A 13,840-nucleotide genomic window follows, 5' to 3' on the forward strand; every position below is an offset into this window, starting at 1 on the left:
GCACCAGGCCACGCCTGCCAGCAGCCCCGTCTGACTGTCTCTGTGTCCTTCCCCTGCAGGGCACTCCGGACATTGTGCTATTTTCCAAGCCAGCATCCCTGAGCCTGCTCAGCAGACACCTGCTGAAGTCCTTTGTGTGTTCGGTGAGGAACTGGGTGGGTGGGTGCCAGAAGGTAGATGCCCAGAGCAGAGCTTGGACTAGGCGTTAGAGGCTGGCCTTGAGGTACTGGTGGCCGTGCACCAGCTGTGGGGTCTGAGGAAAACGCTCACTTTTTCTGAGCTGTGTTTTCCTCAGCTGACCCTTCGGAATCTTCTAGTTCCTAGAAGCTCTGATTTTGTTACTTGGCCATCCTGGTCTCTTGGACAAGTAGGAAGGGACCTCATGGAGAATGTGAGGCTACGGCTTATGTTCAGCTGTGGCAGATCAGGGAGAGATGAAGTTGGTTGTAGCACAGACTTGCTTCCTAGCAAAACTTTGTTTTCTGGGCTGGCTTTCCCTTTTCCATGTGTGGTTCCATCTTTTGTATGGCCTAACAGCCTTCTTTGCCTTGGCCTGGGACACCCACCCCTACCCAGCTAACATCAGGCTAACACACCCCCTGGGTATGATCACAAAAGGGATGATCCCACACATGTCAACAATCAAAGTCTTACTCTGCTTCCTGTATGACAGTTTACACTGGGGGCTACTCTAAACAAAATGTTTAATAGGATGTTGACATTATCTCATACCACTGAACTGACCTATAAAATGATTATCTGACTATTATGTGAAGACAGTCAAATAATGACAAAAGTTGGACTAGGGACAAAACACGAGCTCTAAAGTTGTCTAAGCTTCTTTTATTATTATTTTTTTAGTGTTTATTTATTTTTGAGAGAGACAGAGTGTGAGTGGGGGCAGGGCAGAGAGAGAGGGAGAGGGAGACACAGAATCTGAAGCAGTCTCCAGGCTCTGAGTTGTCCATACAGAGCCTGACATGGGGCTCAGACTTATGTACGACGAGATCATGACCTGAGCCGAAGTTGGACACTTAACCAACTGAGCCACGCTGACGCCCCTGTCTAGGCTTCTTTTAAATCTCAGCCTCCTTGTTTACCAGTTGTGTGATGTGAGGTCAATTATTTGATCTCTGGCCTCAGTTTCCTCATCTGTAAAAAGGATGAATGAATATCCGCTTCACAGGACCCATCATTTATCAAATATTCCTTAAGCAGTCACCACCAGCCAGGCTCTGATATCATAGGGTGACCAATGACCCTTGGATACCCTTCAGTCCTGGACAAATCAGGATAGTTGGTCACCTCTTTTATAGGGTATGGGTGCAATGGGTACAGCAGTGAAGGAAACACATGAGTCTCCATGTTGAAGGCGGATGCATGCTGGCAAGGGGACAGATGACAAAAGATTATGTATGGTGTCAGATGGTGGCACGCCATGGAGAAGCTGAAGCAGGATGACGGAGGGGGGTTGGTTGGGGGGGGTCCTCCTGGAGAAGGTGACAACTGCTTCAGGACCTAAAGGAGGTGAGGGAGGGAACAACCAAGGGACACTGGCACAGAAGGAGGCTAGGAATAGGGTGTCACAGCGTGGGGGGCAGCTGCATGGGGACTTGAGCATCTGTAGTGAGAGAAAGCCCCTGGAGGTTTTTGGAGAGTGGGTGGCTGGCCCTGTTAGAGCTTCTAGGCATGGAGTGGTGTGCGTGCCCTATGGGGCGGTGACTAAGGGTGCAATTTACCTCCGCAGACAAAGAACCGGCGCTGCAAGCTGCTGCCTTTGGTGATGGCCGCACCCCTGAGTGTGGAGCAGGGCACTGTGACTGTGGTGGGCATCCCCCCAGAGACGGACAGCTCAGACAGGAAGAAGTGAGCCGGGTTCTGCATCTCCTGGGAGTTGGGATCTCAAGGGGTGTTATTGGCCCATGGGTTCTGCTGAGTTGGGTGATCTTTGCCCTCAACGCCACACCAAGGATAGCCTTTTCCACCATGTGGCGGGACTGTGAGGGTTTAAATGTGTGGGCTGCAGGTTAGCCACTGAGCCTCTGCCTTACCCCTTGACTGGACTTTTGAATTCTTTTAGTTTGTTCAAGGCCTCCCAGACAAGAGTGTCTGGCTCTTCCAGGATCCAGAATGGGCTCCACACCTACAGCGAGGTGTGATAAGGTATCCTGGCTCTGTGTGGCCTTGGGCAGGAACCCCAGCCCTTCCTGGGCCAGAACCCTCTTCTGAGGTACAAATGGTTTATACTGAAAATCTGAGGGGTTTCAGGTCAGCCACCCCAGAAATTAGGCTTCACCTGTAAGGATCCTTGAGACCAACTCTGTACAATGCCTTCAAAGCCTTCATGAGTGATCACCATCTTGTTGGGGCCTCACATTAACCTTTGAGGAGATCCAGGCAGTGTCTCCCATCCCTTCCCCCACCCCAGTGAGTCAGAGTCACTATTCACTAAATCCCCACTTCAGGCATTTGCCAAACATTTAAAAGTTTAGTTGTAAGAGCTGAAATACCAAAGATCATTCACTAGAGTGTGTGCAGGGGCGTGCACACCCAGGCTGCTGCCTGCCAGCACAGAGTTGCCATTCCAAAGTTGAGCTCACTTGCACCCCCATGGTTTGGGCAGCAGGTGGAGAATCCAGCACACCACCACCACCCCACCACCCCCCCCACCCCCCACCGCCCGCATGCTGGCAGAAGCCTGCAGAACTGCTGTAGTCACCCAGACTGGGGTGGTGGCTCCCTGTCCTCCCTCAACCTTTTCTTTATTTAGTGTCTAGGAAACGTTTTGGACTTTCGTCAGTGGTGTACTTCTGCATTTTGTTTTCTCACCGAGTATCAGCCCTTTATGCACATTTTTTCAAAAGTGACTTCTAGCAGTAGGAAACCTGTTAAATGAAGGTGACAGTTTACCTGTCATCTTCTATTGGATATTCAGGCTGTTTTTAACTTTTTGTTATTGTGGACATTGTACCAGTGGGTTTGTGAATGCATAGGTTCATCTTCTTGTGCTTTTGAGAAGCTTCTCCCGTCTTCTAAACGTCTTCCCTGCATCTGTTGGGCTGGGTTCTCATTCTCCTCCTGCAGCAAGGTCAGGTTTTCTCCTGCCCACTCCATCCAGACATTGTATTGGCCAACAGGCAGGGCCTTGAGGGGCTCCCCACTTCTCCCTGCTGCCCCCTTCATGCTCTGCATGGCCAGAGAGCCCTGTGACTAATCCCAGGGGCTATGTGTGACCATCCTTTGCCTCTCTGGCAGAGTCTCAGTGCTCCCCAACACATCCCAAGAGGTGACCTTGGTCAGATACTGAGTGACAGCTGGCAGCAAGACACCTAGCCCCCAAGTGGGGCAGCTTGGGGACCAAGGACCACTAGTGTCTTGTACTCCTCAGTTTTCCCAGTTAGCTCTTATTGGCCTCTGCTGTGGAAGACGCTGGTCTTGGATCTGGATCAATCCTAGCTTTGGTTTGTGAGCTTTGACCTCCTTCTGTGTCTGCAAAGGCCATTTAGGTAGCAAGTTGGGAGAGACAATGGACTTTTTTAAGACAAATGCTTCCATGTTGCTGGGCTGCTTTCCAAAGCTATGCCATGGGTCTTGGATTCAGTCATATGGGGTGGAGCTGGCCAGGGGCTCCTGGGCTGTGTTCCCAAGACAGCCAGCAAGCCCTTCCCCCACAGGCCACCACAGCTGCCTGCGTCCTCACTCCAGTCATCAATCTGTTGCTGTATGTGACTGTGGTTAGTGGTTCACTCTGGCTGGTATGCAGTCTCGAGTGAGAGTTGCCACAGAGGTTTGAAGCACTCGCCCCTCCTCTTCCTGTTCTCCTTGACTGTGCCCAGCCCAAGTCCCTTCCCCGTGATGCTCTCCCTCCACTGCCAGCCCTTACTACCTGCAGCAACCCTGAGCCCCCAGGGGTTGGGTGTGCCTCCCTGCCGCACACCTGCACCCTTGATGCTCCTGCGCCCCTGAGTTGTGGCCGCACACTGTAGCCCGGCCCTGCAGGTTCCTCCCATCTCCACCCTGTGTGTGACCCAGCCTTGGCCAAGACTCCCATCCCAGCATGCCTCCCATTGAGCCTCTGCTTCTGTCCCAGCTGCCGGTACGGTGGCAGGCACGAGAGAGGCTACAGTCAGGGCATACCCTGGGAGGTGCCCAGGGACACTCATGCCCTGAGGGCTGAACAGGGTCCAGCTGGATGCTGAACAGCAGCAAGAGAAGGTGACTATCTAGTGAGTGTGGGTGAGACCTCAGAGGACAGTGGCCCAGGAAGGAGTATGAGTGCCAACAGGTAGAACCGGCGGCCAGGGAGGAGTCTGGGCCAAGTCTAATGTCTGTTCTGGGGACTTAGGAAGGTCCATTACAGTGGATGGGTTCCCAACAGACCTTTTATATGTCTGCAGCTTTTTTGGGCGGGCGTTCGAGAAGGCAGCAGAGGGCACCAATTCTCGGACGCTGCACAACCATTTTGACCTCTCAGGTAAGAGTTTGCTGTACTGGGGCCCTTTCAAGGTCAACGCTGGCCTTGAACTAGGGAAGCTGGCATCGCTAGAAATACCTTGCAAGCAGCCCTCATTTTTTTGGAGCCAGCCCCGGACCAGGTGGCTCAGGGAGCTCTAGGATGCCCCTGCCTCTGGTGGGCTCCCAGGGCAGAGAGAGAACGGGTATTGCCCATAGAGCCATAAGCCTGGCTTTGGCCTTACAGTCCAGCCCTTGAGACCACTTCACAAAGGAGTCCCGAGGACTGGCCTCTAGAGCCTCCTGGGCCAGCCTCACCCATCAGGGTCACCTGCCTCTTCTGTGGGTATGGAAACAGGGCTTATGGCAACCCAAGAGCACTGCCTCTAAGGCTATGCTGGCCACCACTGCAGGCCAGCAGCTCTTATCTATGTTATCATGAAGGGTCCCACGTAGTCCTGTGACAGCCCAGGTACTGGCCCCACCCTTATGTTGCATGAACCCAGAGAATGGAAGAGCCCAGTCCAGGGGGTGGCTTTGCAAGCTGGCCAGTGTCCCCCACAACACCCCACAGTTTTCTCCATAGGCCAGCGTGGAACATGGTTGACATTTAGCCATATTTACTTTTTATTCTCACTGACAGATTTTTAAGTAAAACAGACATGGTGACCCCTCACCCTTTGTATTAGTGTGCTCGGGCTGCCATAACATCATACGTAGACTAGGAAGTTTAAACAACAGAAGTACGTTTCTCACCGTTCTAGGGGCTGAAGTCCAAGATCAAAGTGTACACAGGATCGTTTTCTTTTGAGGCCTCTTTCCTTGGTTTGCAGATGGCCGTCTTCTGGCTGTGTCCTCACACAGTCGTCCCTCTGCGTCTGTGTCTTTGTCTCCTTATAAGGGCCCCAGTGAGACTGGATTAGGGCTCCCCCATATGACCTCATTGAACCTAAACACCTTCAAGAGCCCCCTCTCCAAATAAAGCACATGCTGTCTGAGGCGCTGGTGGCTAGGCCTTCTACTCAAGAACTTGGGGAGAATATACTTCAGCCCATAACCCCCATCTGTGAGAAAGGACAGTGTCTTTCATCACCATCAGCTGATTTGTTACAATGAGTCCCTACCATCAGTGACCCAGTGTTTATCCCAGCTGCCTCAGTCATCTAAAGCCAGCTCTTTCATGCTGGGCCCACTTGGGCTGTGGCTCTATGTTGGGTGGGTTCAACCCCAGCAGCAGCACACACCAATGCGGGAGATGTTGGTGCTGGCTGGCCTGCAAGATGTCCCAGCTTCTCACAGAAGATTTGCGGGCTGGGAGTTACTCGGCTTCCCCCATGGGTGGAGAGCAGTGAGGAGGGACACGGCAGAGGGAGCCAGGCCAGCACCCACCTGGGTACACTGGGCCTGGGGTTCCAGATGGCTCACAGGACCAGGCTGGTCCAGTTTTGCCCTGTTTGATGAGGGTCCATGTGCTTGTCTGAGTCTGATGGCCCCCCAGAAATGGAGGCAGTTCACATCGTGTCCCCCTTGTGCAGAGGAGAGCACTGAAGCCGAGAGACTGACCAGAGCAAGACTCAGGGCCTCCTGCAACCCATGATGGGGCAGGGCTCTGTGTCCAGCAGGATGGGAAGGCCTGTCTCTGCCTAGATCTTTTCTAAACTGTCACATCCCATGTCCCCCTTACTGGCTGTCACTGCCAATCTCCTAGCTGCCCAGAGGGTCCTCCCCATAGACTATAAGCCCAGCTAGCCTCACTAACAGGGCAGCCAGCAGTTTCTGAGGATTAAATACAGACAGTGAAGTACAGCCTCTGAGTTCAAAATTTTCCAGGCCTCAAGGAGCTGAGTACATTTTGAAATGTGCTGGAGGGTGGTTCCCATCTTGGATGACTCGGAAGAAGGAGTTCAAACACCCTGACTTGTTTTTCCTACTGCTCCCTCACCCTCAGCCCTACTCCTCCACCTCACGAGGTGTTTTTCTTTCATTACTTCAGTAATTGAACTGAAAGCAGAGGATCGGAGCAAGTTTCTGGATGCACTTGTTTCTCTCCTGTCCTGATGGTGAGATGTGGGGGAGGGGTGGGGTGCTGGAGAGTTCAGGGGGGCTCCCCAGAAGAGGCTGGGGGTGGCCCTGCCACAAAGCCAGCCTTGTTGAAGTGTAAAGAGGGCCCCTCATTCCCTGCTTTGAGTTTTTCCTCCTCAAGCCAGGCTTTTCTACTTGGGTTTCAGACCCAAGCAGTGTTCTAAGATTTGGGACCAACACATTTTTCCCAAGGATGTCCCTGGGCTGGCGGCAGTGCCACAACGGGGCATTTTTGAAAGAGCTAATTTCATTAAGCTTCCTGGGACTCCTTCAGCAAGAGCTGGCATTTACCCTCTCCTGACCACACTATGGGCTGGGCATCAGTGAATGAAATACAGGCCTCCTGGCACTGCCGGGAAAGAGGGTGACCCCTGTGGGCGAGGGGGGCAGGGGAGGGACACCTGGAGCTTTGCTGCTTTTTGCAGCATTGTATCAGGCTCTGGGCAAGAGCCCACAGAGGCTCCTATCTGGGCTCTTGTGCATCTGACTTAGGAGAAAACAAAGCTGTTGGCAGCCACTCATCAATAACTATAAAATGTCATCTCTGTGGGCCTGCACCAGCATGAGGCTGTCACTGGCAGTCCACAGTGATGCTCACCAGCTGGGGCTCTTTCCAGTGCCACTCATGCCATCTCTCTTGAAGGGCCCCCCACACAGTGGATGCTCACACCCAGCCCTGCATCTCCTTGAGCCCTGGGCTGGAGCCACTGCTGTGGTAGACAGGCCTTGTCAAGACTCTGAGGTAGGGGTGCCCTTGTTCTGGCCCAGGGTCTTCCCGCTCCCCCACCATCCATAGTGGGTTGGAAACTGTGGAGGTGCCTTTCCCCTGTCAGGGCCCCAGTGGGCCCTGCTGAGAATGATATAGGGGGTCTCAGGGACCCCACAGTCCCTCTTTCAGAGTAGGCTAGGGTATAAAGGGGCTCGTGTTGGGGAGGAACTTTGGACTCAGACCCTTCGGGTCTTCAGCAAGGTCTGTTGGGTACCTCGCCAGGCTATGACGGGTTCCTCATCTGAAGTGGGGCTAACACCCCTTGGACAATGAGCACTGAGCCTTCAGATGGGGGCAGGGTATAAGTTTATGACCCAAATCAAAGGCTACAAGTGGGGGCTTTTGGGTGGGGGGCTGGTATTTGAAGCATACTCCTCCCCTGCGGCCTGCTCAGTGATGATGCCAGTGCTGCTGTGTGCCCTGCCACCATGACAGTGTGCACAGTGAGCCAGCCAGGAAGGTGGGTGGGGGGACAGTATGGGGAGACGTTCCAGGCCAGGGGAGAAACCTTGTGAAGGTACCACGGGGCTGAGACTGGACAGGGCACTGGCAGGGTCTGCAGGGCGATATAGTGGTGGAGGGCCATGAGGCCTTGGAGGTTCTCAAGCAAATGACAGCCTGGACCTGGCCAGTGGGCACTTCAGTTCTGGGGCGGCCCTCCACCCATGGTCACCACTCCTCACCTGTGTGAGTGGTGGAGGCTACTCAGAAGCAAGCCCAGCATGTCAGAGGCAAGGCCTGAGCAGTTTGCTTAATTTGGAAAGATGTTAGAATTGTTTGAAATTTACTTTTTTTTTTCTTTTCTAGAGTTTGATTTCTTCTGATGTGTCCTCCTTCTCCTAATTTATATTAACTGGGTTTTATTTAGACTATAAGTTATGGACATGGTTTTAGACACCCACAGTGGGTTTTTAATGGAATAAAATGTTTGTTTTAGCTTTGGTGCCTCAGTCTTGGCTCTGGTCATAGGGACAGCACTTGTTTTTGTCTTGAGCCTTCTGTGGATGTGGAGGAGCCTTTTCCTGTGTCCTGGGTAACCTCAAGGCCCAGCAGTAAACAGCATGTGGGGGGGGGCGGTGGCCTACAGGCTCCCTGGAAAGCAGGGGGTGGTGGATGTCGGGTGCCTCAGCACCTGGGCCTCTACATACTTCCTGCGCTGACCACTGCCCAGTGATGCCAGCCAGGACCTCACTCTGCTCTCCCATCACTTCTTCCTGTCCACTTGGCCTTGGCAACATCTCAGGCCCACCTTCTTGACCGTGTCCCCCTGCCAGGCCCACCCTCCCACAGCCATCTTACTCTCCAGCACCTCCTGTCCTGGCACCCCCATAGACACATAGCACCCCCAGGCTGCTGGGAGAGTCAAGCAGATAGCAAGGGCACAGTCCTCACCTGGGAAGGGTGTGGCTGGCTAAGGGGCCCTGGACGGAGATGGCTTAACTGGCATCCGGGTCACAGAAGGTTCGAGCAGGACAGGACCTTGGCAACTTTCAGAGTCTTCAGAACAGCAAGAGTTCTCAGTCGGGAGCTGTGTCATCAGTTGGTGGTCCCACTCTCCCAGATGTCCCCAGAGCCCTGGCAAGGGTTGAGGGAATCTGGAGGCAAGGAGGATGCCATTCCTGCCCTTTAGGTAAGAGAGAGCTGTTGACATAAGTGTCTGAGGCTATCTGGCTGTTCTGCCTGGAGTGAGGGTGCCAAGGAAGCAGGCTAGAGTGACACAGCCACCTGGGTGTGGTGCCTGGGGCCCTGGGCAGGAGGAAGCAGAGTGGTTTAGGTAGGCTTTAAGTTGGTGGAAAGCCCCAGTGGCCTGGAACTGAGGACATGGGTGGCCAGGTCTAAGGGTGAACTTTGGAAAGGGGCATAACCTTTGGAAAGGTTGGCCGCATTGGAGGCTGGCTCCTCCTGCCTGACCTCTAGTAAATGGAATGTGCTCCTGGCTGGCCTGGCATGAGTCAGGCAGCAGCAGCCTAACTCCTCAGGGCCCTCAAGCTGCCCACCTTGGCCATTCACATCATTGGGACTGTGCTGATGCCTGGGTCCCAAAGGAGTCAGAAAGCTCTAGGCTTGTGTGGGATGTAGCCTTGGGCCTGCACTCCTGGCCAAACACCAGTGTGGCTGGCCCCAGGAGTTAAGGACCTTTGTTTCAGCAGTCCCACCAAGAGCCAAAGCCCCAGATTCACACACTCTTGCATTTGAGGGTTGTTCTGTGGTCCTGGCTACACAGGCCCGGGGGGGCTACTGAGGACCTCTATGCTATGGGACCCATCTCGCTGCAGCTCATCCCATTGCAAGGAGCTCAGGCCACCCAATAGTTCAACTCACTGGCTCTGCTGCAAACCCTGGGATTCAGAGCAGTGTTCATCGCAGCTGTCCTGAGCCCATATTCTTGGGTTCTTCCCCACAGTGGGGAGTCTGGCCAGGCTTGGGAGACTGCTTGCCACTGGATTTGGCCCAAGCATTTCTGGACAGGGTCCCCAAGGCCAGGGTTGGGGGCAGATGCCAAGCCTTTCTGCTGCCTGGGCTTGGAGCTCCTCCCTACAGACCCCTCCCTCCCCCCATCCACAGCTGTCTTTTGCCCTGGCCTTTGGCAGAAGTAAAACTGCTTTCATTCCAAGCACCTAGAATGGGGCTGGAAGCAAGGAGCTCTCAGTGACTGCAGTAGATAACTCTGGTGTGCTCTGTTCTCCTGTGACCCCCCCCCCCCAACCCCTGGCTTCCTGGCCCAGGCGAGTACTGGCTCCCAGGGGTCCCACTCACAGGAGGAAGGTTACACAGGGTGCTCCTGGCAGGGGCTGGCACAGAGGTGCTAATGGTCAGTACAACTCTGGGCTGGCTGCCAGGCCAGCTACATGAGTATGGGCCCTGCAGAGTCTGCGCTGAGACTGGCAGAAGAGCCAGGACAAGGGTCTGGAGCCTGGCCCGGGTACTCTCTGGGCAACCTGCACAAGTGCCTCCTCCCCATAGCAACGTGCTTGTGGACCTACAGCTAGCTCTGCTGGAGCCAAGCACACATCCTGGAGTTGCCCGTTCCTGCTGCACTGTTGACTGAAAGGTCCCAGTCAGTGTTTTACAGATGTCTGGTCATTTGCTGTGATCCACAGATAGGCAAGCCCTGAGAGCGCTGGTGGAAAACACCCAACCTGTGGTGCATGGAGCCAGGCCTCTCCTCAAAGCCAGCAACCTGGCAGCCCACCCTCAGCACTTCCTGCATCTGAAAATGCCACACTGGCTGGTGGCCGGGGGACCTGGGATGGGGGGAGTAATTTCCAACCTGCATCCTCTTCTGGGGTCTGCATCACCCTCCTGCCCCAGGCTCTTCTAACTACAGATCTCACCTTCCTGGGTTGCTATGAGCTGTAGCTATTTTTCCCACCCAGTGGGAAGGTGATTGAGTGGCAGGGAGGACCAGGGATAAGGCCATACATCTTCTGGGTCCCAGGGACAGCCCTGGGAGGTCTCCAAAAAAGCCTTTCAGGGAGGAGTTGGTGGGTGGGTGAGTGGATGAGGGGTGCTGCTGGGCACTTGCAGTGACTGGACAGAGGACAGGACACAGGTGGGAGGGTATTCAAACCATTTACTAAGCAAATTCTTACCCTCCCCCACAAGCTGCAAAGGAGGGCAGGGCCCTAGCTCCCCACGCAGGATCTAGTGCCCATAATCCTCTCCTGGGGAGCTGCCGGGGTGAGGCTGGGAGGTCCAAGCCAAGTCTTTCAAGGCCCCCTGGGCTCAGGCCCCGATCTTGGGGTAAAGGTCGGTTGTATACAGCCCTCCGGCAGTCCAGGCTGGGGTCCCTGGGCTTTCCGTCTGCCTGGCTGGAATCAGCAGGAGCCGCTGGGGAGGATGGCGGCATCCAAGACCCTGAGGGTTGGGGAGGAAAGCGGCATTTCGGTCCATTGTCCATTCAGCCTAAGGAACCCCGCGCCCCACTCACATCGGAGCAAGTTCTGCGCACCGAAAAAGAAACCGAGCAAGTCCTTCCAAGTGCGTGGCTCTTGTTCCGGGCAGGGCCCGGCTAGTGGCCGTAGAAGAGAACGGGCTGCGGGCGCGTGAAAGGTCTCAGTCGGCCGGTGCGCCGCGTCCAGGGGCAGAACCGGCCATTCCGGAGACTGTGCGCCGCACCACCTAGCATAGGCTGCGGTCCATGCACGACGCCCCTGGCCAGTCGTCCCGCTTGCGGGAGTGGCCGGGGTGAGGGGCCCCGCCGAGTCCAGCGCCCTCAGACGTAGTTCTTCTTGTCATAGTCGCCGCTGGCCGTGGGCCGCCGCGGAGCGGAGTACTTGACCGGGAAGCTGAAGTCGGGGCGGCCAGCGCAGACCCAGGCGCCGCAGCACACGAGGCCGCCGCCGCACATGAGCAGCGCCGAAGCGGCCCAGCCAATGTACAGCGCCGCGCCCAGTTCGTACTTCTGCGACATGGGCACGGTCGGGTCGTAGAACTCACGGACCACTATATTGGCGAACCAGCAGAGCGGAACGAGTGCCAGCAGCCCGCAGAGCGCGTAGAGCGCGCCGCCTGTGAGGGCCACGCGCGCTTTGGCCGGGCCTGGGGCCACGCAGGTAGTGCACTGCGCGCCCGCCAGGGTCACGAAAAGCGCGACGAGCGCCAGCAACACGGCGCCCACGGTGAGCGCCCGCGCCGCCTGCACCTCGGTGCTCAGCGCCAGCACCGAATCGTACACTTTGCATTGCATGTGCCCGGTGCTCTGCACCACGCACGACATCCACAGCCCCTTCCAGGTGGTCTGCGCCGTCACGATGTTGTGGTCCAGGAAGGCAGTCACCTGCCACATGGGAAGCCCGCACGCCAGGATCAGGCCCACCCAGCCCACCAGGCACAGCACCAGGCCGAGGATCTCCAGCGCGGCCGACCCCATGGCTGAAGGCGAGATGGGCGCCCGACGGCCCCCGGGCCTCCGGGCCTCCGGGAGAGCGCGGCGGTGCCTCGGTGGAGCGGCTTTGTAGCCTGAGAGGGCCCTGGTGCCTCTGCGCCCGGCTCACTGCCGGCTCACCGCCTCCCGTCCGCCGCTCCAGCAAGTCTGCTCCACCGCCTCAGAACTGCGGGCGCCTCCTAGGGGGGCTTCCCATTTGAAGGTTCGGGGGCGGACCCTGCGCTGCGGATCCAGCCTCTGGTCCGCGAGTAGCCAATCCGTGCACCGGCCGTCGACCCTCAACCAATCACAGCCACCCCCGGCATCCGGAGTTAGGGAAACAACTGCCTCGGGGGTAGCGGAGGGCGCGGGGACCACTCCTCTCCCGGCCGCCGCCCGGCTCTTGTCCAGAGCTGGCTCCGGACTGACCTGGGGTAGCTGGGCGCGCGCTCTGCGGGCCCCCACTCCCTGTGTCCCAGCCTCTCCATTTCAGGGAGCTGTTATGACTGCACCAACTTCTCCGGCTACACCCAGGAATGAGCCCTTGGGAGGTCTCTACCACCCAAACCAGCTCCACTGTACCCCTCACCATCATCGCCTTGCAGAGGCTTGCGTTGCAGACTCTTGTCCACCGACAGCTCCGCCTATTACTCCAGGAATCTCGCCCTGGAGTCCAGTCGCATCCCCAGTCCCTTCTCTGCACCTTTACTGCGCAGTTCCTCTCTGAGTCCTGGCACTGTGTCTCAGAGACCACAAGTCCAGGCAGGTGTGTGTGGGTCTCCAACCCAAGGTCCTGCCCAGCGCCACTGCCCACTCTATCACCTTCCCCAATATGAAGCAGGTGGAACAGGGGCCTTTCTGCCGCCTCCGGAGACCCCCACTCTGCCCCTGTCGTCGGGGATTCCCGGACCTCCCAACCTTTGTGCTGGCTACTGCTCTCCCTGAGATGTTTTCCATCCCCCATTCTTTGAGGCCCAGCTCAGGCGACACCACTTTCAGGAAGTCCCCAGTGTTCTCCAGTGACTCAACAAACATGCTGTCCTCCTAGGAGCAGCCTGTGGCCGGGGGTTTGGGGGCGTCCTTTAGCCCTCAGGGAGGAGAAACACAAGGGACACAGAGGTGCTGTGCTCTGCCCTCCCACCAGTGGCAGTGGTACCCCTGGCACCCCAGGCCCCAGGCCACCCTCCCGGAAGCTAACTTGGAGTTTCCTGGCCAGGAGGAAGAGCCCCCATCCTCGCTGGAGGCGGGAGGCGCGGGATTTCCGGGCATTCTTCTGCACAATGGCCCAGCCGTTTCTCGAAAGGCCCGCTGGGATGGACACTGGGTCCCCCTGAGACTCAGGTGGGGGCAACAGACCCTGCAGCCCAGAACCCCATGAGGGCACCAGCCCCTTTCTGGCAGCTCCCTCCCCACTCCCCATCAGCCCTTTTGTTTCCAGCAAAATCTGTAATGTCTTGGACTGAGGTGGCTGGGACCTGGGTTCTTTCCTCTGGTCCAAGGTGCTTGGTGCTGCTGGACAGGGCCCTCCACAGAGAAGGCCTGACATTGAGGCCAGCCACAGCCTAGGAGTTTTGATAAATCTGTCCTTCCTGGGACCTGGTTCCTTCTCCTCCCCCCCTCATTTGGCTCTGAGATAAGGCCAATGCCCGGTTCAGCTAGCATGGAGAGGC

At 56.5% G+C, this 13,840-nt stretch overlaps 2 protein-coding genes across 2 annotated transcripts in view; one reads left to right on the top strand and one right to left on the bottom strand.

The window, feature by feature from the left end:
* CDC45 (cell division cycle 45) overlaps positions 1 to 8,246 on the top strand; it is a 33,581-nt gene extending 25,335 nt beyond the window's left edge. The window contains exons 15-19 of the mRNA XM_040465133.1: positions 60 to 143; positions 1,748 to 1,866; positions 4,398 to 4,474; positions 6,446 to 6,512; positions 8,111 to 8,246. Of these exons, the coding sequence (XP_040321067.1) occupies positions 60 to 143; positions 1,748 to 1,866; positions 4,398 to 4,474; positions 6,446 to 6,510 (345 nt within the window). The 3' untranslated portion in view covers positions 6,511 to 6,512; positions 8,111 to 8,246. The remainder of the gene's footprint in view (positions 1 to 59; positions 144 to 1,747; positions 1,867 to 4,397; positions 4,475 to 6,445; positions 6,513 to 8,110) is intronic.
* Positions 8,247 to 10,859: 2,613 nt separating this feature from the next.
* On the bottom strand, positions 10,860 to 12,372 carry CLDN5 (claudin 5). Its single transcript, XM_040465051.1, has one exon. The coding sequence runs from the start codon at positions 12,174 to 12,176 to the stop codon at positions 11,520 to 11,522; it is 657 nt and encodes a 218-aa protein (XP_040320985.1). The 5' UTR covers positions 12,177 to 12,372; the 3' UTR covers positions 10,860 to 11,519.
* Between the last annotated feature and the right edge of the window lie 1,468 nt (positions 12,373 to 13,840).

Source organism: Herpailurus yagouaroundi, unplaced genomic scaffold (genome assembly GCF_014898765.1).
Source record: "Herpailurus yagouaroundi ecotype Mexico unplaced genomic scaffold, PumYag 545, whole genome shotgun sequence".
Lineage (NCBI taxonomy): Eukaryota > Metazoa > Chordata > Mammalia > Carnivora > Felidae > Herpailurus > Herpailurus yagouaroundi.